The 23112-nt window shown below is 45.3% G+C and overlaps 1 protein-coding gene across 2 annotated transcripts in view; it reads right to left on the bottom strand.

Annotated features, from left to right (window-relative positions):
• Positions 1 to 3057: 3057 nt before the first annotated feature.
• The window catches only part of LOC137384285 (T-cell antigen CD7-like), a 36845-nt gene continuing 16790 nt past the window's right edge, over positions 3058 to 23112 (bottom strand). For both annotated transcript variants that reach the window (XM_068058091.1, XM_068058093.1), the window contains 3 exons: positions 22276 to 22614; positions 19725 to 19858; positions 3058 to 8989 (listed from right to left, as the gene is read on the bottom strand). In XM_068058091.1, coding sequence (XP_067914192.1) covers positions 8888 to 8989; positions 19725 to 19858; positions 22276 to 22614 — 575 coding nt within the window. In that variant the 3' untranslated portion in view covers positions 3058 to 8887. The remainder of the gene's footprint in view (positions 8990 to 19724; positions 19859 to 22275; positions 22615 to 23112) is intronic.

Here is a 23112-nt window from a genome sequence, read left to right as displayed (position 1 = left end):
TTTTCTTGTTCTTCAGGCGCCTTTTCAAATGACTGTAATGAAACCAAAAACTAAAGAAAGAGTTATTTAACATTCTTATAACAAAAGATTTAACACCAGCTTTTTAAACAGACAGAATCTTTCCTATATCTCCTTTGTTTATCCATCTCTCTCTTAAACCAATATCCAATTCCTGACATTTGCTACTTAAAACAGTCAATAAAACATGTCTTTAATTTAAACTCCAGAAACTAGAACAGATTTTAAACTGGAACTCCAATTAAAGCAGGAGTTGTAAACTTCAAATTGGATTCTGCCAAACATCTTCAGACCTTCAAGGCTGAAGCTTATCTCTTAGAAAATTGTTCATTGCCTTTTCACAGTTGCAAAACCAACTTTTAAAATAATAAAACTTTAACTTAAAATATAATTCAAGTTTATATCCCATTCCTGGGTACACAATCTTAAATTGAAATGAACACACTCAACAATCATTTTTCACACTCATTCAATTCCAAACAACTTAATAGACTGATGCTTTCAACATTAAAGCCAGACAACAAAGAGTTAACGACAGTCAGTTCTACGGAACACAATTTGTACAGAACACAAGCTGTACATCCCAGACATTCAATTCATTCGTGGACGCTTCCAACATTCACACATTCGAATCAAAGCCACAGAAACTTGTTTTTACTCTAAAACATAGTCTTTTATGTCACTCTGCCATAAACCTTGCCAATGATTTTCTTCTTTCTTCAGGCTTAGGGGGCTGATGGCCTTTCGCAATTCTTTAAATTTATCTAAACACCGGAGCATGTAAGCATTATCCCATGAGGGGTCGCCGCACCCACTCTCAACACATGTCCTCCAGTAATCAATCTTTTCCAATTTAAAGGAGCCTCCATAAGGCCAGTTGCCGTGGGACCACCTGTATAGATCGGAGGTGAAAGGAATAACATAGCTACTGTCACCTGTCTCCCTCCAAACAATATCAGCCGGTGACCCTGGCGGAACCGGGGGGTCTCCTACCTTCGTTTTACATTGCACGTATTTACCGTGGCACTTCTGCGTCTTCCTCGAGGGGGCAAACGGACATGGGCCGCCCTTCTCAGCGGGACATGGTTTACTTGTCCCCGGGGGCAGCCCTTCTTCCTTACGTTTAGAACTCGTCGACCCCATCGTCACTTCCTCAGTTCCGAAGTGCGGATCTACGATCTGTGGAGAAATGAACAACAAACCAAACAAAGACAAACTTGCGCTGGCGTCGTTGTCAATCCCTCAAGGTCACCTGAATTGATTACTATTCCCGAACGTTCTACGGCAGCAGTCTTTCCAGTTCCGTCTTGTCACAGCGTCTTTCCCTAACTTGGAATCAGCCTGTGGACTCAGGTCAGGATCATGCAGTCAGCCGGTTCTCTACGGCAGCGGTCTTTCCAGTTCCGTCTTGTCACAGCGTCTTTCCCTAACTTGGGATCAGCTTGTGGACTCAGGTCAGGATCATGCAGTCAGCCGCTTCTATAATTTAGGTTCGCTCAGGATCCCGTAATTAAGGGATCTTGCCAACTACGCCAGATTGTTGAAGAAATTTGATTGTCAAAGAAATTCTCCAGACTCAGACCTTGAGCATTAACAAATTTTATTGCATGATATCATGGGGGGCACACCTTTCCTAATCACGGTCCGGTGCTACTCCAAAGCGCTCCAGATCTCTGCGGATTTATATAGTACAACAGATGCCGAGCTGACAGTCTCCCAATTAGTTACAAAACTACAAGATAGACACAGGACGGCCTACGTGACTATACACCATGTAGAATCCGAGGTCAGCCTTGCATAAGGCTGTACATAATAAGCTATTATTTTCCTTAAGTTAATGCATACTCCAGATACCACATTTGCCCATTGATAACGTCTGTGTGGGTTGCGGTTTTGCTTAGCAGGTTGCTGCAGACAAACAAGTCATTAAAGCAAAGAGCTGTAGACCCCAAGGTCAGCAAAACTGCAACCACAGTGTCCATTATAATTGTTTTATTGTTTATATTTATTTGACCTTTGTGAAGCACTCAAGATGTTTTATTATGTTGAAATACTATAGTAGCACAAATGCACTTTACAAATCTTCAGATTTAGAATGAAGTGATGGTTGAAAACAGCACTCATGCCAATTTAAAAAGGGCACTTCCATAACATATGACAGGAAAAGGAAACCACAACTGGCTCAGAGCTAAGTGTTCGTGATTGACATTTCAACATTAATGCATGAACATCTTCTCTACAGGAAAGGATGACCACAAAACACTGAATTTTCAATTTTCATTAGCTACTTTTGTTGTCCCTTGATATAAAAAAGAACAGAAACATAAAAAGGGTAAAGTTCCATATCTACACAAGTAACTAATAGTTACCTGCCTAATAACAAAGATTTTCCATGATGATATCTAGAATTTTTGATGAGCGCCACTATTTATCACATAAAATAAGAAGTTTTTGACTTGTATTGTAGACTACAGCAATGCAAACAGTTTCAAAATCCACAGCAAATTCTAGATTGATTTGCTCACAGTTCACTGTGTGTAGTGTGACGGCAACATTAGTGGCACAGTACACGATGTATCAGTTTTCTCTACTGAAGACCAGTAGGGTGCAAGTTTACCATTGCCATTCAAAAGATGGGTGCTGGATCTTAGCTGAGCCATCTAGGAGAAGCACTTTCCCATAAAATGGGAGGAAAAATCAGAGGTGAAAGAGCCAAGCCAGATTACACTTGCCCTCTTTCTGACGACTGGCACAGATCCAGAAAGGGATTTAAGCTTTCATGTTTGATGTGAATGGTATGTGGGGCACTTAACAAAAAAAAACTATGTTTTAATATCATAATATTTGAACATGATTATTTCTTCTAAAACTAACAAATTAAAATGAATGTAATTTAAAACACAAAGTAACATTAAAACATTAAACATGCTGCATATGAGGATACAAAATGCATAAAATGTTCACATAAATGTAATGTTACCAATACAAATGACATATTCAAGAGATTGTATACTAAATAAGAAGAAATGACCATTCAAATTTTAAAAAGTTACTTTACTGAGGCATCGTGATTCAGCTGGCATTTAGTGGTTAGTTTTAAAGTCGCTCTGAGATATCACTACTGATGTCTACATTTCCCGAACTTGCTTTTCAACAGTGCTTCAGTATGATTCTTAGATTCGTGAACAGCAGGTGGTTAAGCTTCCATCAAGGTAATCATGACATTGTTTCATAATTCAGTCATCAGGTTTTAAGATCAAAACATCTTGCTAACAGGCTTATAAAACAACCTAAAACTGCGAGAAGGCACTTGTGGACTCAATTTGTATGCATTGCCACAGAATTTTGTTTTAATATCATGCTCCAGCTAAGATTGAGCCCTTTTAGTTAAATTGAAAATCCCAGTAAAAGGCCAAGGACATTTGTGCAAGGAACCAGCAAATTTGAAAAGATCCTGGGAAGCAGCATAAGGAGATATCAAGCTTAGCTTTTAAAAAGTCATTAGTTTGGAGAAGGAGGGAAAGATGAATGCAGTTAAGAAATGCTACAATTGGATTGATATTGTGGATAAAGAGTGAGAGAAGATGCTACAATGAATCTTGTTTCAATAAAGGGAGGGTGCAGGGAATTCAACAAGGAGGATGGATGTAGGGCAGCATATCTGGAGATTAGGAGGTACAAAGAGAAGTTTGAAGGAGCAATAATGTAGCAGTTAAGACAAATTGGAGATGTGAACTATTACAGACGTAAAGTTATTAATTTACTATAATGTTTGAAATAATTTTCTTGGTGTCAAGTTGTATAACCATTTACCTTTTTTTATTGAGAACTTTTCAGTAAGCTGCATGACTTTATTTCATTAGAATTTCCATTACCTAAGTCACAAAATCCTGAAACCCTTGAATTTAAACTTACAAGATTGATTTATGTGAACAAGAATTAATCTGATAACTACGAAGCAGATTTTCACAAATTCATCTCAGAAAACACAGAAGACTCCTAAAAGATTTAATCTAATGACTGAAAAGGTTTTGGTGAGTCAGCTAATAGAATTTGGACCAATGTTTAGTTACCAGAATCATGGAAGTTATTTTAGGGTGCACTGAGGTTCAGAATGAGTATTGCTGAAGTAACCACCATCAATAGAATAGCCACAAACATGCAACTAATTACATGAATGTAATCTGGACAATTTTGTTTTTCCTTGTGATGTTTGCAGAAAAAAACATGCAGCAATAACCAGATAATAATGCACAATTTCATTGTGTGGATGTGACACACAAACACCAAAATGTGTCAGTTTTGAATGTGTGCTAGTTAGCTGGTCAGAATACAGATAGTAATGCTGACCCTACAGTTGGCCTCAGACAAAGAAGAAAGAAAATCTGGCTCCCAATGCAATGCAGTGCGACCCTGCTGGAACGCATGCAGCTTTGGCTGCCAGATCAGGACAAGTTGATTCTCAGCTGCACTACCATTGTGAGCCCTGCATAAACATTTTGCTACACAGAAGAATCCTTCTCAACCCCACACAGTCAAACAGCCTCCTGACACAGAGGAACATGGAAACATAGGAAATAGGAGCAGGAATAGCTACATTCAACTACATCATGGCTGATCTTCTACTTCAACACCATTTTCCTGCACTATCCCTGCAACACTTGATGTTTCTAATATGTAGAAATCTATTTATCTCAGTCTTGAAATATTCAATGACTGCGCCTCCACAGCCCTCTGGAATTGAGAATTCCAAAGATTCACCACCCTCTGAGTAAAAAAATTCCTCCTCATCTCAGTCCTAAGCGGCATACTTCTTATTCTGAGACTGTGTCCCCTAGTTCAAGGCCCACAGCCAGGGGAAACATCCTTCTTACATCTACCCTGTCGAGCCCTGTAAGAATTTTGTATGATTTAATGAGATCACTTCTCATTCTTTTGCCAGTTCTGATGAAAAGTCATCGACCTGAAATGCCAACTCTGCCCCTCTCTCCACAGATGCTGCCCAACCCACCAAGCACCCCAAGCACCCTCTGCCCCCGTTTCAGATCTCCAGCATTAGCAATATTCTGCTGCACACATGAAGGCTCAATGTGATGAAGTATGAAAAGAGTTGCTGGAGTCCATGAAACCATGTCCTACTCTAAGCATAAGAATATAAGAGCATACAAACATACGAATTAGGAGCAGGAGTAGGCCACTCGGCCCCTCGAGCCTGCTCCACCATTCAACGAGATCATAGCTGATCTGATTGTAACCTCAACTCCACATTCACACCTACCCCCAATAACCTTTCATCCTCTTACTTATCAAGAATCCATCTACCTCTGCCTTAAAAGTATTTAAAGACTCTGCATCCACTGCCTTTTGAAGAAGAGAGTTCCAAAGACGCACGACTGAGAGAAAACATTTCTCCTCACCTCTGTCATAAATGGGCAACCCCTTATTTTTAAATAGTGACTCCAAGTTTTAGATTCTCCCAGACGTGGAAACATCCTTTCCACATCCACTCTGTCAAGACCTCTCACGATCTTATATATTTCAAACAAGTCATCTCTTACTCTTCTAAACTCCAGGGGATATAAGCCTAGCCTGTCCAACCTTTCCTCATAAGACAATCGCCCATTCCAGATATTAGTCTAGTAAACCTTCTCTGAACTGCTTCCAATGCATTTACATCCTTTGTTAAATACTATACACAGTACTCCAGATGTGGTCTCACCAATGCCCTGTATAACTGAAGCATAATCTCCCTACTTTTATATTCAATTCCCCTCGCAATAAATGATATCATTCTATTAGCTTTCCTAATTACTTGCTGCACCTGCATACTAACCTTTTGCGATTCATGCACTAGGACACCCAGATCCCTCTGCATCTCAGAGCTCTGCAATCTCTCACCATTTAGATAATATGCTTCTTTTTTTATTCTTCCTGCCAAAGTGGACAATTTCACACTTTTCCCACATTATATTCCATTTGCCAGATGTTTGCCCACTCACTTAACCTATCTAGATCCCTTTGTAGCCTCCTTATGTCCTCATCACAAATAAACTTTCCTACCTATCTTATGTCATCAGTAAATTTAGCAACCATACCTTCGGTCCCTTCATCCAAATCATTGATATAAATTGTAAAAAGTTGAGGCCCAGCACTGATACCTGTGGCACACCACTCATTACATCTTGCCAACCAGAAAATGACTCATTTATGCCTACTCTCTGTTTCTGTTAGCTAGCCAATCTTCAATCCATGCCAATATGTTACCCCCTACAACATGAGCTTTTATTTTCCACGATAATCTTTGATGTGGCACCTTATCAAATGCCTTCTGGAAATCTAAGTACAGTATATCCACCAGTTCCCTTTATCCACAGCACATGTTACTTCTTCAAATAACTCCAATAAACATGATTTCCCTTTCACAAAAGGGAATGAAAGGAGAGAAATCAGAGACTTTTTTGTTTAAATTTGCTATCTTTGACACAGAGTGGCTCATAAAATTCTCAGTAAAAACCCTTTAGATATTTGTACAATAAATTGAGTTATGTTTCTCTGCACATGAACAAAGTAGCTAATGTTGAGATTGAGAAGAGGGCACAGATTTAAGGTCATTGTCAAAAGAAGCAATGGTGATATGAGGAAAAACTTTTTTATGCAGCAAGTGGTTAGGATCTGGAATGCACTACCTGAGAGTACGGTGGAGGCAGGTTCAATCGAGGCATTCAAGACGGAATTGGGTTATTATCTGAAAAGGAAGAATGTACAGGGGCACAGGGAGGATGCAGGGGAGTGGCACTAGGTAAATTGCTCCTTTGAAGAGCCAGCACAGGCACCATGGGCCAAATGGCCACCTTTTGTGCTGTAAAAATTCTGTGAACTATCTGGGAACAGAACATTTTGGTAGGCAGAACATTGAGAGACAATATAACACAAAGGGTACAACTCTAAAGGGCGTACAGGAGCAGAGGGACATGGTGTATATGTGCATGAGTCATTGAAGGTAGCAGGACAGATTGAGGGGGCAGTTAATAAAGCATACAGTATCCTATGCTTTATTAATAGGGCCATAGAGTACAAGAACAAGGAGGTTATGTTAGATTAGATTAGATTAGAGATACAGCACTGAAACAGGCCCTTCGGCCCACCGAGTCTGTGCCGACCATCAACCACCCATTTATACTAATCCTACATTCCTACCAAACATCCCCATCTGTCCCTATATTTCACTACCACCTACCTACACTAGTGACAATTTATAATGGCCAATTTACCTACCAACCTGCAAGTCTTTTGGCTTGTGGGAGGAAACCGGAGCACCCGGAGAAAACCCACGCAGACACAGGGAGAACTTGCAAACTCCACACAGGCAGTGCCCAGAATCGAACCCGGGTCCCTGGAGCTGTGAGGCTGCAGTGCTAACCACTGCGCCACTGTGCCGCCCCTGTTGAACTTGTATAAGACACTAGTTCGGAGGAAAAACTTTTTACACAGTGAGTGGTTAGGATCTGAAATGCACTACCTGTGAGTGTGGTGGAGGCAGGTTTAATGAAGCCCTTCATTAGGGTATTAGACTACTATCTGAAAAGGAAGAACGTTCAGGATTACAGGATGAAGGCGGGGGACTGGCAGTAGGTGAATTTCTCATTCCGAGAGCCGGTGCAGATTCAATGGGCCAAATGGCTTCCTTCTGTGCTGTAACAATTCTGTGATTCTGAGAACAAGATGTCTACCATCTCAGGTATATAAATCATATAAATTACTTCAAAGGTGGTGTAGCTTATTTGTGTACAGATTTACATCCACTGTTCTTCATGAAGTTGATTAAAGATCCTCATGCGATAAACATAAGGCACTGCTTAAAGATCAGATCTTCCTCACAGGCAAGAACGTCCTCCTGTATCACACTTTTATTACAACTGCAGAAGTAATAGATGCCTGGCAACAGGAACATGTGGGTTTTCTGTCTTGCCAGTGGAACAGCAGAAAGACACTTAAAGGCAAGAAGAGCAGGGAAGAGGAGAGAGAGAAAGAGAATTTTTAAATGAGATCAAGAGTTTGAACTGAGAGTGTCTGTTTGCTCCGGGACTGAGAAGATCTCTCCTGTCTGCTCCCATCTCTTCCTCACAAGCTTCTGAATCCACTGAAGGCACATGAACCCCAAGAGAGAAAAGTCTCATACAGTGTATAAGGTTTAAGAAGAATATTGGGCCCCAACGAAAAGCAAGATCTACCTACAATCAAGGACTCTACAGTGAGCTCAAAGTACCATAGCAAAATCTCTTCAGAGATTGCCTCAAACTTTTCCACTTCATTTTTCTTGTGCTCTTTTCTGTCTCTATTTGCATGTGTGTATCACATATGCATGCTAGCGTGGGTGCATCATGTATCCGTTGACATTAACCGAATTAGAGTTGAAGTTTAATAAATTTCAACTTTTCTTCTTTAAACCTAAGAAAGCCTGTTTGTGCTGGTTTCTTTGCCTTATAATTTGAAAGCAGTGAACAAGGATTTAGCAAACTAAAAACATGGTGTGATTAAAATTAAACCCTGTTACGGTAAGACCAGGTGAAGGCTGAGAGGTACCCCTAGACAGCTTTCTCACCTGGTCGTAACACTATATACATATTTCATGTATATTTACACACACAAGTACTAGCTTCTACAAAACAGACATTGTACTTATTCTAAATATAAGACACAAGATGTTTTACTTTAACAAACTCTTACATTGCAAATATTTTTGTGAAGGCATTCTCTTGTACAATGTTAAGAATTTTATAATTCCATGATTCTTTTTATGTTTAATGGCAAAAGCCCATGCTCCAGGTTAATGTGACATGCAATGAAATTAACACAATTCATTTGAAAGCTAGCGTGCCATACTTTGTGTTCGCAACAGGTTCATATCTTCATACACTGAGTTTGGAGCTCTCCCACGCTTTGGTTGCTCACGATGGCAGATTTTCTTTGCCTAAAAAATAAGACACTTGTTAAAAATCCCATTTCTCTGAACTAAAATTTAGATTTTCAAATGGAGAACCCTGGACCTTAGGGGGCCTCAAGGAAGCCTGGAGGATCCTGAAAATGCCTGTTCATATCGTATTAACCTTCTCTATTTTACTGTATTTGTTGTCATATTATTTCTGCTTTTCTTAATGAAAGACAGGCTCTGCGCTGTTTCCGATTGGACACATCCCATTACCTTCCTGATGTTAGAACAGGGAGTCTGCAGAAATATGTCTACAGTTGGAAAGTGTCGTCCAGACAGAAAGATTTGTGAATCACTGAATTAAGCATCGATATGGGGAACAAAAATATCACAAGTGTCTGTATGGAGGAGGACAGCATTGTTCTGGGGGATGAAGACACGGTCCCAGTTCCGAATTTCCAATTCATCACCCGCATGGATTAGTAACTATTAAGCATCTGGGAGGAGGGCAGGTTGCTACAACTGTGCTGCCAAATGGCCAAATGCTCATTCTTCATGGGATTTCTTTTATATTCTTTAAGGGGAATGTCCATGGAGCAGTCAACGTTCAGCAACGTCATTCAGCAATACGTGTGATCCTGGAGTTCAGCAGTCCCCGTGATCCCAGAGTTCAGCAGTCCATGTGATCCAGGCGTTCAGCAACATGAGTGATCCTGGAATTCATCAGTCCGTGTGATCCTGCAGTTCAGCAGTCCCTGTGATGCTGGAGTTCAGCAGTCCCCGTGATCCTGGAGTTCAGCAGTCCCCGTGATGCTGGAGTTCAGCAGTCCGTGTGATCCTGGAGTTCAGTAGTCCGTGTGACCCTGGAATTCAGCAGTCCGTGTGATCCTGGAGTTCAGCAGTCCATGTGATCCTGGAGTTCAGTAGTCCGTGTGATCCTGGAGTTCAGCAGTCCATGTGATCCTGAAGTTCAGTAGTCCGTGTGATCCTGGAGTTCAGTAGTCCATGCGATCCTGGAGTTCAGCAGTCTGTGTGATCCTGGAGTTCAGCAGTCCATGTGATCCTGGAGTTCAGTAGTCCATGTGATCCTGGAGTTCAGCAGTCTGTGTGATCCTGGAGTTCAGCAGTACGTGTGATCCTGGAGTTCAGTAGTCCGTGTGATCCTGGAGTTCAGCAGTCCATGTGATCCTGGAGTTCAGTAGTCCATGTGATCCTGGAGTTCAGCAGTCCCCGTGTGATCCTGGAGCTCAGCGATCTGTGTGATCCTGGAGTTCAGCAGTCCATGTGATCCCGGAGTTCAGCAGTCTGTGTGATCCCGGAGTTCAGCAGTCTGTGTGATCCTGGAGTTCAGCAGTCTGTGTGATCCTGGAGTTCAGCAGTCCCCGTGTTTCTGGAGTTCAGCAGTCCGTGTGATCCCGGAGTTCAGCAGTCTGTGTGATCCTGGAGTTCAGCAGTCCGTGTGATCCTGGAGTTCAGTAGTCCGTGTGATCCTGGAGTTCAGCAGTCCATGTGATCCTGGAGTTCAGTAGTCCATGTGATCCTGGAGTTCAGCAGTCCCCGTGTTCCTGGAGTTCAGCAGTCCCCATGTGATCCTGGAGTTCAGCAGTCCGTGTGATCCTGGAGTTCAGCAGTCCGTGTGATCGTGGAGTTCAGCAGTCCATGTGATCCTGGAGTTCAGCAGTCTGTGTGATCCTGGATTTAAGCAGTCCGTGTGATCCTGGAGTTCAGCAGTCCGTGTGATCGTGGAATTCAGTAGTCCGTGTGATCCTGGAGTTCAGTAGTCCATGTGATCCTGGAGTTAAGCAGTCCCTGTGATCGTGGAGTTCAACAGTCCGTGTGATCGTGGAATTCAGCAGTCCGTGTGATCCTGGAGTTCAGCAGTCTGTGTAATCCTGGAGTTTAGCAGTCTGTGTGATCCTGGAGTTCAGCAGTCCCCGTGATGCTGGAGTTCAGCAGTCCGTGTGATCGTGGAATTCAGCAGTCCGTGTGATCCTGGAGTTCAGCAGTCTGTGTAATCCTGGAGTTTAGCAGTCTGTGTGATCCTGGAGTTTAGCAGTCTGTGTGATCCTGGAGTTCAGCAGTCTATGTGATGCTGGAGTTCAGTAGTCCGTGTGATCCTGGAATTCAGCAGTCCGTGTGATCCTGGAGTTCAGCAGTCCATGTGATGCTGGAGTTCAGTAGTCCGTGTGATCCTGGAGTTCAGCAGTCCATGTGATCCTGAAGTTCAGTAGTCCGTGTGATCCTGGAGTTCAGTAGTCCATGTGATCCTGGAGTTCAGCAGTCTGTGTGATCCTGGAGTTCAGTAGTCCATGTGATCCTGGAGTTCAGCAGACCCCGTGTGATCCTGGAGCTCAGCGGTCCGTGTGATCCTGGAGTTCAGCAGTCCCCGTGTTCCTGGAGTTCAGCAGTCCTTGTGATCCCGGAGTTCAGCAGTCTGTGTGATCCTGGAGTTCAGCAGTCCGTGTGATCCTGGAGTTCAGTAGTCCATGTGATCCTGGAGTTCAGCAGTCCATGTGATCCTGGAGTTCAGTAGTCCATGTGATCCTGGAGTTCAGCAGTCCCCGTGTTCCTGGAGTTCAGCAGTCCCCATGTGATCCTGGAGTTCAGCAGTCCGTGTGATCCTGGAGTTCAGCAGTCCATGTGATCCTGGAGTTCAGTAGTCTGTGTGATCCTGGAGTTAAGCAGTCCGTGTGATCCTGGAGTTCAGCAGTCCGTGTGATCGTGGAATTCAGTAGTCCGTGTGATCCTGGAGTTCAGTAGTCCATGTGATCCTGGAGTTCAGCAGTCCGTGTGATCGTGGAATTCAGTAGTCCGTGTGATCCTGGAGTTCAGCAGTCCGTGTGATCGTGGAATTCAGTAGTCCGTGTGATCCTGGAGTTCAGTAGTCCGTGTGATCCTGGAGTTCAGTAGTCCATGTGATCCTGGAGTTAAGCAGTCCCTGTGATCGTGGAGTTCAACAGTCCGTGTGATCGTGGAATTCAGCAGTCCGTGTGATCCTGGAGTTCAGCAGTCTGTGTAATCCTGGAGTTTAGCAGTCTGTGTGATCCTGGAGTTCAGCAGTCCCCGTGATGCTGGAGTTCAGCAGTCCGTGTGATCGTGGAATTCAGCAGTCCGTGTGATCCTGGAGTTCAGCAGTCTGTGTAATCCTGGAGTTTAGCAGTCTGTGTGATCCTGGAGTTTAGCAGTCTGTGTGATCCTGGAGTTCAGCAGTCTATGTGATGCTGGAGTTCAGTAGTCCGTGTGATCCTGGAATTCAGCAGTCCGTGTGATCCTGGAGTTCAGCAGTCTATGTGATGCTGGAGTTCAGTAGTCCGTGTGATCCTGGAATTCAGCAGTCCATGTGATCCTGGAGTTCAGCAGTCCATGTGATCCTGGCGTTCAGTAGTCCGTGTGATCCTGGAGTTCAGCAGTCCATGTGATCCTGAAGTTCAGTAGTCCGTGTGATCCTGGAGTTCAGTAGTCCATGTGATCCTGGAGTTCAGCAGTCTGTGTGATCCTGGAGTTCAGTAGTCCATGTGATCCTGGAGTTCAGCAGTCCCCGTGTGATCCTGGAGCTCAGCGGTCCGTGTGATCCTGGAGTTCAGCAGTCCCCGTGTTCCTGGAGTTCAGCAGTCCTTGTGATCCCGGAGTTCAGCAGTCTGTGTGATCCTGGAGTTCAGCAGTCCGTGTGATCCTGGAGTTCAGTAGTCCATGTGATCCTGGAGTTCAGCAGTCCATGTGATCCTGGAGTTCAGTAGTCCATGTGATCCTGGAGTTCAGCAGTCCATGTGATCCTGGAGTTCAGTAGTCCATGTGATCCTGGAGTTCAGCAGTCCCCGTGTTCCTGGAGTTCAGCAGTCCCCATGTGATCCTGGAGTTCAGCAGTCCGTGTGATCCTGGAGTTCAGCAGTCCGTGTGATCCTGGAGTTCAGTAGTCTGTGTGATCCTGGAGTTAAGCAGTCCGTGTGATCCTGGAGTTCAGCAGTCCGTGTGATCGTGGAATTCAGTAGTCCGTGTGATCCTGGAGTTCAGTAGTCCATGTGATCCTGGAGTTCAGCAGTCCGTGTGATCGTGGAATTCAGTAGTCCGTGTGATCCTGGAGTTCAGCAGTCCGTGTGATCGTGGAATTCAGTAGTCCGTGTGATCCTGGAGTTCAGTAGTCCGTGTGATCCTGGAGTTCAGTAGTCCATGTGATCCTGGAGTTAAGCAGTCCCTGTGATCGTGGAGTTCAACAGTCCGTGTGATCGTGGAATTCAGCAGTCCGTGTGATCCTAGAGTTCAGCAGTCTGTGTAATCCTGGAGTTTAGCAGTCTGTGTGATCCTGGAGTTCAGCAGTCCCCGTGATGCTGGAGTTCAGCAGTCCGTGTGATCGTGGAATTCAGCAGTCCGTGTGATCCTGGAGTTCAGCAGTCTGTGTAATCCTGGAGTTTAGCAGTCTGTGTGATCCTGGAGTTTAGCAGTCTGTGTGATCCTGGAGTTCAGCAGTCTATGTGATGCTGGAGTTCAGTAGTCCGTGTGGTCCTGGAATTCAGCAGTCCGTGTGATCCTGGAGTTCAGCAGTCCATGTGATGCTGGAGTTCAGTAGTCCGTGTGATCCTGGAATTCAGCAGTCCGCGTGATCCTGGAGTTCAGCAGTCCATGTGATCCTGGAGTTCAGTAGTCCGTGTGATCCTGGAGTTCAGCAGTCCATGTGATCCTGAAGTTCAGTAGTCTGTGTGATCCTGGAGTTCAGTAGTCCATGTGATCCTGGAGTTCAGCAGTCTGTGTGATCCTGGAGTTCAGTAGTCCATGTGATCCTGGAGTTCAGCAGTCCCCGTGTGATCCTGGAGCTCAGCGGTCCGTGTGATCCTGGAGTTCAGCAGTCCCCGTGTTCCTGGAGTTCAGCAGACCTTGTGATCCCGGAGTTCAGCAGTCTGTGTGATCCTGGAGTTCAGCAGTCCGTGTGATCCTGGAGTTCAGTAGTCCATGTGATCCTGGAGTTCAGCAGTCCATGTGATCCTGGAGTTCAGTAGTCCATGTGATCCTGGAGTTCAGCAGTCCCCGTGTTCCTGGAGTTCAGCAGACCCCATGTGATCCTGGAGTTCAGCAGTCCGTGTGATCCTGGAGTTCAGCAGTCCGTGTGATCCTGGAGTTCAGTAGTCTGTGTGATCCTGGAGTTAAGCAGTCCGTGTGATCCTGGAGTTCAGCAGTCCGTGTGATCGTGGAATTCAGTAGTCCGTGTGATCCTGGAGTTCAGTAGTCCATGTGATCCTGGAGTTCAGCAGTCCGTGTGATCGTGGAATTCAGTAGTCCGTGTGATCCTGGAGTTCAGCAGTCCGTGTGATCGTGGAATTCAGTAGTCCGTGTGATCCTGGAGTTCAGTAGTCCGTGTGATCCTGGAGTTCAGTAGTCCATGTGATCCTGGAGTTAAGCAGTCCCTGTGATCGTGGAGTTCAACAGTCCGTGTGATCGTGGAATTCAGCAGTCCGTGTGATCCTGGAGTTCAGCAGTCTGTGTAATCCTGGAGTTTAGCAGTCTGTGTGATCCTGGAGTTCAGCAGTCCCCGTGATGCTGGAGTTCAGCAGTCCGTGTGATCGTGGAATTCAGCAGTCCGTGTGATCCTGGAGTTCAGCAGTCTGTGTAATCCTGGAGTTGAGCAGTCTGTGTGATCCTGGAGTTTAGCAGTCTGTGTGATCCTGGAGTTCAGCAGTCTATGTGATGCTGGAGTTCAGTAGTCCGTGTGATCCTGGAATTCAGCAGTCCGTGTGATCCTGGAGTTCAGCAGTCCATGTGATGCTGGAGTTCAGTAGTCCGTGTGATCCTGGAATTCAGCAGTCCGTGTGATCCTGGAGTTCAGCAGTCCATGTGATCCTGGAGTTCAGTAGTCCGTGTGATCCTGGAGTTCAGCAGTCCTTGTGATCCTGAAGTTCAGTAGTCCGTGTGATCCTGGAGTTCAGTAGTCCATGTGATCCTGGAGTTCAGCAGTCTGTGTGATCCTGGAGTTCAGTAGTCCATGTGATCCTGGAGTTCAGCAGTCCCCGTGTGATCCTGGAGCTCAGCGGTCCGTGTGATCCTGGAGTTCAGCAGTCCCCGTGTTCCTGGAGTTCAGCAGTCCTTGTGATCCCTGAGTTCAGCAGTCTGTGTGATCCTGGAGTTCAGCAGTCCGTGTGATCCTGGAGTTCAGTAGTCCATGTGATCCTGGAGTTCAGCAGTCCATGTGATCCTGGAGTTCAGTAGTCCATGTGATCCTGGAGTTCAGCAGTCCCCGTGTTCCTGGAGTTCAGCAGTCCCCATGTGATCCTGGAGTTCAGCAGTCCGTGTGATCCTGGAGTTCAGCAGTCCGTGTGATCCTGGAGTTTAGTAGTCTGTGTGATCCTGGAGTTAAGCAGTCCGTGTGATCCTGGAGTTCAGCAGTCCGTGTGATCGTGGAATTCAGTAGTCCGTGTGATCCTGGAGTTCAGTAGTCCATGTGATCCTGGAGTTCAGCAGTCCGTGTGATCGTGGAATTCAGTAGTCCGTGTGATCCTGGAGTTCAGCAGTCCGTGTGATCGTGGAATTCAGTAGTCCGTGTGATCCTGGAGTTCAGTAGTCCATGTGATCCTGGAGTTCAGCAGTCCCTGTGATCGTGGAGTTCAGCAGTCCAAGTGATCCTGGAGTTAAGCAGTCCGTGTGATCCTGGAGTTCAACAGTCCGTGTGATCGTGGAATTCAGCAGTCCGTGTGATCCTGGAGTTCAGCAGTCTGTGTAATCCTGGAGTTTAGCAGTCTGTGTGATCCTGGAGTTCAGCAGTCCCCGTGATGCTGGAGTTCAGCAGTCCCCGTGATGCTGGAGTTCAGCAGTCCCCGTGATCCTGGAGTTCAGCAGTCTATGTGATCCTGGAGTTCAGTAGTCCGTGTGATCCTGGAATTCAGCAGTCCGTGTGATCCTGGAGTTCAGCAGTCCATGTGATCCTGGAGTTCAGTAGTCCGTGTGATCCTGGGGTTCAGCAGTCCATGTGATCCTGAAGTTCAGTAGTCCGTGTGATCCTGGAGTTCAGTAGTCCATGTGATCCTGGAGTTCAGCAGTCTGTGTGATCCTGGAGTTCAGCAGTCCATGTGATCCTGGAGTTCAGTAGTCCCCGTGTGATCCTGGAGTTCAGTAGTCCATGTGATCCTGGAGTTCAGCAGTCTGTGTGATCCTGGAGTTCAGCAGTCCATGTGATCCTGGAGTTCAGTAGTCCATGTGATCCTGGAGTTCAGCAGTCCGTGTGATCCTGGAGTTCAGTAGTCCATGTGATCCTGGAGTTCAGCAGTCCATGTGTGATCCTGGAGCTCAGCGGTCCGTGTGATCCTGGAGTTCAGCAGTCCCCGTGTGATCCTGGAGCTCAGCGGTCCATGTGATCCTGGAGTTCAGCAGTCCATGTGATCCCGGAGTTCAGCAGTCTGTGTGATCCTGGAGTTCAGCAGTCCGTGTGATCCTGGAGTTCTGTAGTCCGTGTGATCCTGGAGTTCAGCAGTCCTTGTGATCCTGGAGTTCAGTAGTCCATGTGATCCTGGAGTTCAGCAGTCCCCATGTGATCCTGGAGTTCAGCAGTGCGTGTGATCCTGGAGTTCAGCAGTCCGTGTGATCGTGGAGTTCAGCAGTCCGTGTGATCGTGGAGTTCAGCAGTCCATTTGATCCTGGAGTTCAGCAGTCCATGTGATCCTGGAGTTCAGCAGTCCGTGTGATCGTGGAGTTCAGCAGTCCATTTGATCCTGGAGTTCAGTAGTCCATGTGATCCTGGAGTTCAGCAGTCCGTGTGATCGTGGAATTCAGTAGTCCGTGTGATCCTGGAGTTCAGCAGTCCGTGTGATCGTGGAATTCAGTAGTCCGTGTGATCCTGGAGTTCAGTAGTCCATGTGATCCTGGAGTTCAGCAGTCCCTGTGATCGTGGAGTTCAGCAGTCCAAGTGATCCTGGAGTTAAGCAGTCCGTGTGATCCTGGAGTTCAACAGTCCGTGTGATCGTGGAATTCAGCAGTCCGTGTGATCCTGGAGTTCAGCAGTCTGTGTAATCCTGGAGTTTAGCAGTCTGTGTGATCCTGGAGTTCAGCAGTCCCCGTGATGCTGGAGTTCAGCAGTCCCCGTGATGCTGGAGTTCAGCAGTCCCCGTGATCCTGGAGTTCAGCAGTCTATGTGATCCTGGAGTTCAGTAGTCCGTGTGATCCTGGAATTCAGCAGTCCGTGTGATCCTGGAGTTCAGCAGTCCATGTGATCCTGGAGTTCAGTAGTCCGTGTGATCCTGGGGTTCAGCAGTCCATGTGATCCTGAAGTTCAGTAGTCCGTGTGATCCTGGAGTTCAGTAGTCCATGTGATCCTGGAGTTCAGCAGTCTGTGTGATCCTGGAGTTCAGCAGTCCATGTGATCCTGGAGTTCAGTAGTCCCCGTGTGATCCTGGAGTTCAGTAGTCCATGTGATCCTGGAGTTCAGCAGTCTGTGTGATCCTGGAGTTCAGCAGTCCATGTGATCCTGGAGTTCAGTAGTCCATGTGATCCTGGAGTTCAGCAGTCCGTGTGATCCTGGAGTTCAGTAGTCCATGTGATCCTGGAGTTCAGCAGTCCATGTGTGATCCTGGAGCTCAGCGGTCCGTGTGATCCTGGAGTTCAGCAGTCCCCGTGTGATCCTGGAGCTCAGCGGTCCATGTGATCCTGGAGTTCAGCAGTCCATGTGATCCCGGAGTTCAGCAGTCTGTGTGATCCTGGAGTTCAGCAGTCCGTGTGATCCTGGAGTTCTGTAGTCCGTGTGATCCTGGAGTTCAGCAGTCCTTGTGATCCTGGAGTTCAGTAGTCCATGTGATCCTGGAGTTCAGCAGTCCCCATGTGATCCTGGAGTTCAGCAGTGCGTGTGATCCTGGAGTTCAGCAGTCCGTGTGATCGTGGAGTTCAGCAGTCCGTGTGATCGTGGAGTTCAGCAGTCCATTTGATCCTGGAGTTCAGCAGTCCATGTGATCCTGGAGTTAAGCAGTCCGTGTGATCCTGGAGTTCAGCAGTCCGTGTGATCGTGGAGTTCAGCAGTCCGTGTGATCGTGGAGTTCAGCAGTCCATTTGATCCTGGAGTTCAGCAGTCCATGTGATCCTGGAGTTAAGCAGTCCGTGTGATCGTGGAGTTCAGCAGTCTGTGTGATCCTGGAGTTAAGCAGTCCGTGTGATCCTGGAGTTCAGCAGTCCGTGTGATCCTGGAGTTAAGCAGTCCGTGTGATCCTGGAGTTCAGCAGTCCCTGTGATCGTGGAGTTCAGCAGTCCAAGTGATCCTGGAGTTAAGCAGTCCGTGTGATCCTGGAGTTCAACAGTCCGTGTGATCGTGGAATTCAGCAGTCCGTGTGATCCTGGAGTTCAGCAGTCCCCGTGATGCTGGAGTTCAGCAGTCCGTGTGATCGTGGAATTCAGCAGTCCGTGTGATCCTGGAGTTCAGCAGTCCCCGTGTTCCTGGAGTTCAGCAGTCCGTGTGATCCCGGAGTTCAGCAGTCCGTGTGATCCTGGAGTTCAGTAGTCCGTGTGATCCTGGAGTTCAGCAGTCCATGTGATCCTGGAGTTCATTAGTCCATGTGATCCTGGAGTTCAGCAGTCCCCGTGTTCCTGGAGTTAAGCAGTCCGTGTGATCCTGGAGTTCAACAGTCCGTGTGATCGTGGAATTCAGCAGTCTGTGTGATCCTGGAGTTCAGCAGTCTGTGTGATCCTGGAGTTCAGCAGTCCCCGTGATCCTGGAGTTCAGCAGTCCATGTGATCCTGGAGTTCAGTAGTCCATGTGATCCTGGAGTTCAGCAGTCCCCGTGTTCCTGGAGTTCAGCAGTCCCCATGTGATCCTGGAGTTCAGCAGTCCATGTGATCCTGGAGTTCAGTAGTCCATGTGATCCTGGAGTTCAGCAGTCTGTGTGATCCTGGAGTTAAGCAGTCCGTGTGATCCTGGAGTTCAGCAGTCCGTGTGATCGTGGAATTCAGTAGTCCGTGTGATCCTGGAGGTCAGCAGTCCGTGTGATCGTGGAATTCAGTAGTCCGTGTGATCCTGGAGTTCAGCAGTCCATGTGATCCTGGAGTTCAGCAGTCCCTGTGATCGTGGAGTTCAGCAGTCCAAGTGATCCTGGAGTTAAGCAGTCCGTGTGATCCTGGAGTTCAACAGTCCGTGTGATCGTGGAATTCAGCAGTCTGTGTGATCCTGGAGTTCAGCAGTCATTGTGATCCTGGAGTTCAGCAGTCCCCGTGATCCTGGAGTTCAGCAGTCGCTGTGATCCAGGAGTTCAGCAGTCGCTGTGATCCAGGAGTTCAGCAGTCCCTATGGAGCTTGTCATACATATGGTCCTGGGCTTCTGCAGTACATATCATCATTGAGAAACTACTAGAATTGCACCCCATAAATTTTCAGGTCCTAATATTATCAATTTGATAATCTTTGACTTCAGTGTTAAGTTTTTGTCTGAGACTGGTAAAACCATTAGTATTTTTCTACTAGTCTAATATTTCAAAAGAATCAGAAGTCGCAAAAAGGAAAGCAGCTGCTTAGATGCTTCTTATATCACAAATCTTCTCGAGTTTCAAGTGGAGGGAGGCTAGAGGACCATCATAGATTGGGGCACCCTATAATCTTTTTTAATGCACATATCTCAGGTGCCTTGAGAAAGCAAATAGTGTATGATTTAAATGTATCCATTTTCTAATGGATGGTAAATTATATACAATGTGTGTTTTTAATATTTTAACAATCTGGATAATTGTTCACTAGTACTACCTGTATTTAATTTCATTTGTTTCACTTTTATTATTTAATATCAATAAAGAACTATTTGTTATGAAGAAATTTGGAACTTACACGCCAAAGTGACAGAACTAGTGCACAAGACAAGGCAACGATTGCAGCAACAATCACACCAATTACAACTGGATCCTGATATGAAACTGTTTTGCAGTTTGCACAAACATCTGCACAGTGCTCCATGTTGGGCTCTGAGAAAATACAAGATGTATCATTGTTTTGACAAAGGAACTCCACAATTTATATCTCCGTATTGTTATGAAATTATTTTCATTTTCCATAATGTTTTTGTATCCTTTACGGAAGATAAGAATGAAGTACAGAAGACAGACTATGTTATGCCACTGATTAGAACACTTTTTCTTATTTTTATTGTTTCATGGGATGTGAGCATTGCTGGCTAAGCCAGCATTTATTACCCATCCCTATTTGCCCTTGAGAAGGTGATGGTGAGCCACCTTCTTGAATCGCTGCAGTCCATCTAGTGTACTTTCACCCACAGTGCTGTTAGGAAGGGAGTTGCAGGTTTTTGACCCAGTGACAGTGAAAGACAGGTGAGTGGACAATATTTTATTTAGGCGACAGGTGTCTTGGCCACCAGCTGAAGGGCCAGCAAGAGACCCACGTCTCTTTTCGGAAAGTTCCACCACATCATATGCCAATCAGGCACTTAAATGGCAACAGCGGGCCTTATGGACCGGTGATGGAAGTTCCTTGCTGAGACCTGTTGGCCAATCAGAGGCCGGCAGCTCTTTTACTGAGCAGCGCCACCGCAAAGGCAATAGCTGCTGCCGGTAGAGCACCGACCTGAGGCCTAGGTTCGCTGAGAGCACAGACATCCGGTGAATCATGGCGGGAGGGGTTTCATGGGTAGAGGGGGGTCAGTAGCAAGGGTAGGGGTGTGGCTCTCAGCGTGTACCCCCTTCCTGATGCTGGTCTCTCAATCAGGCACCAAGATCCCACCACCTCCCCCACTCAGTGCTCCCCATGTGGCGACAAGGGTATGGGGATTGAGATGGGTGTGGGACTGATTGGATTGCTCCACAAAGAGCCGCATGGACTCGATGGGCCAAATGGTCTCTTTCTGTGCCGTAAATGACTCTATGACTCTATGACTCTTCTTTCGGGCACATGATTCAAGGACTAAAAGACACAATTTAAAGTTAAAGATGCCAAAAGATAATACAAATTTTAACCAACATTTTGCAACAAGAGGATGATAGAATTCTGGAATAGAATATCAGCAGCAATGGTGGAAGAGAAAATCAAGGTTGGTTTTGAAAAGACCGAATGAATTTCTACTATGAAAAGAAAAACAGTTATTTGTACCAGAATCACCAAAAGGAAATTCATGGGGCATTTGGAGGTACAGGAGCAAGAAAGGAAACAGATAAGAACCTGTATTTTTATAGTGTCTTTTATGACTTCAGGATGTACCAAAGCACTTTACAGCCAATGAAGTACTTTTGAACTATCATCACTATTGTTATGTCAGAAAATGTGGCAGCCAATTTACCCACAGCAAGGTTCCACATACAGCAATAAAATACACGACTTGATAATCTGTGGGTTTCCTTTACTGATGTTGGTTGAGGGATTAATATTGGCCAGAACACCATGAGAATTCCTCTGCTCTTCTTTAAATAGTGCCATGGGATATTTTTATGCCCAGCAGAGAGGACAGATGGAGCACCAGTTCAAAAGATGGTACCTCCGGACACAGCAGTACCAAAGCGTCAGCCTGGATTAGATGCTTAAATCTCTCAGGAGTGGGGCTTAAGCCCACAACCTTCTGACTTGGAGGTGACAGTGCTACTCTTAAGCCAAGGCTGACACTAAGATGGACCAATAGTCTTCTTCTGCCCAAAACATTCATGCATTCCAGTGTTTTTTTTTGAACAGATCTTCAAAGTGAATTGTAGACCTTAGGAGGAGAATAATGCCATTTGTAAAAAATGGAACATTTCTTCACTTTTAACTCCCAGAGTCAGTGTTAGTATCAGGCAGTCCACCAATAGGCCACAACAATATAAAATAAACCCAAAGGAAGTAAAATACCCTCTGCTGGGTTAGATTAGCACTGGCTAACATTTTAATTCACTGCATCATCCAGTTTCCCCAACACGTAATGTTCAATTTACTCAATCTCACATAAGATCAATGGGAATCTGCCTGAATAAAGAGGGAAAGAATAATGTCAGGACAATGTCCTCTTTCCATCTTAACATGTTGATTTTTCCAAACAATGTGCCATCCAAAAGATTCCTGCAGCATTTTTGGATTTTTACCTTGATCAGGAAAGATTGTTGTTTTGATAAGATTCAAGGTAACTCCTCAAGATAAAACTGCCTAATACCATTTAAGCTATTTCTTACAAAAGGTTAAAAAAAATTGTTGAATGAACAAACGGATGGATTTGTTCAAGGACAAATGATCAGAATGGATGGAATTTCTATTTGTTTTGGATTCCTGTATGTACAAAATGAATGACAACAAGCAAAATGTCATGTGCCCTCACATATCCATTTTTATCCATGTAAATTGTTTTTAAGTAGAGGCTTTACTTCAGTAAATTATGTCAGATGAATATTTGAAACATGAAACATACCTGACACGATTAACATTGTTCCTTGTCCAGAATAATCCGATACTTTGTTATTACGTATTCCAAAGATACAGTAATAAATATCTATGTCACTTTCATGGAGATTATTGAGGGTTACGGTGAAGTTTTTCATGTTTCCTTCACACACAAGACGATTGGTATATGATGCCCGTACTGTAATGTTTTCTTTGTAGAAGTAAACCAGATCAATAGGATTTAAAAGGTTCCTTCTAAAATAAGTGCCCACAACAGTCCCTTTTGTGGATGAAAATTCACAGTTCATTGAAACTGATTCTCCTTTTTTCACTTGTACAATGAAAGGAGACTGGGAAACATGATCTTCTGTAAAAGACACAATTAAAAATATAGTCAGTACAATCAGAAAGGTCTGAATGGAATCAATTATAAAAGAAAACTTACCATTTGTGTAAATATTTCCTTAATTTTTAAAATTCATTCATGGGAGGTGGGCGTCACTGGCTATGCCAGCATTTATTGCCCATTCCTAATTGCCCTTGAGAAAGTGGTGGTGAGCTGCCTTCTTGAACCTCTGCAGTCCATCTGAGGTAGGTACAGTGCTGGTAGGAAGGGAGTTCCAGGATTTTGACCCAGCGACAGTGAAGGAACGGCGATATCGTTTCAAATCAGGATGGTGTGTGACTTGGACTGGAACTTGCGAGTGGTGATGTTCCCATGCATCTGCTGCTCTTGTCCTTCAAGGTGGTAGAGGTCGTGGGTTTGGAAGGTGCTGTCTAAGAAGCTTTGGTGCGTTGCTGCAGTGCATCTTGTAGATGGTACACACTGCTGCCACTGTGCAGTGGAGGGAGTGAATGTTTGTGG

The sequence above is a fragment of the Heterodontus francisci genome, chromosome 26 (assembly GCF_036365525.1).
Source record: "Heterodontus francisci isolate sHetFra1 chromosome 26, sHetFra1.hap1, whole genome shotgun sequence".
NCBI classification, from domain to species: domain Eukaryota; kingdom Metazoa; phylum Chordata; class Chondrichthyes; order Heterodontiformes; family Heterodontidae; genus Heterodontus; species Heterodontus francisci.
This window is presented reverse-complemented; position numbering and strand designations above follow the sequence as displayed.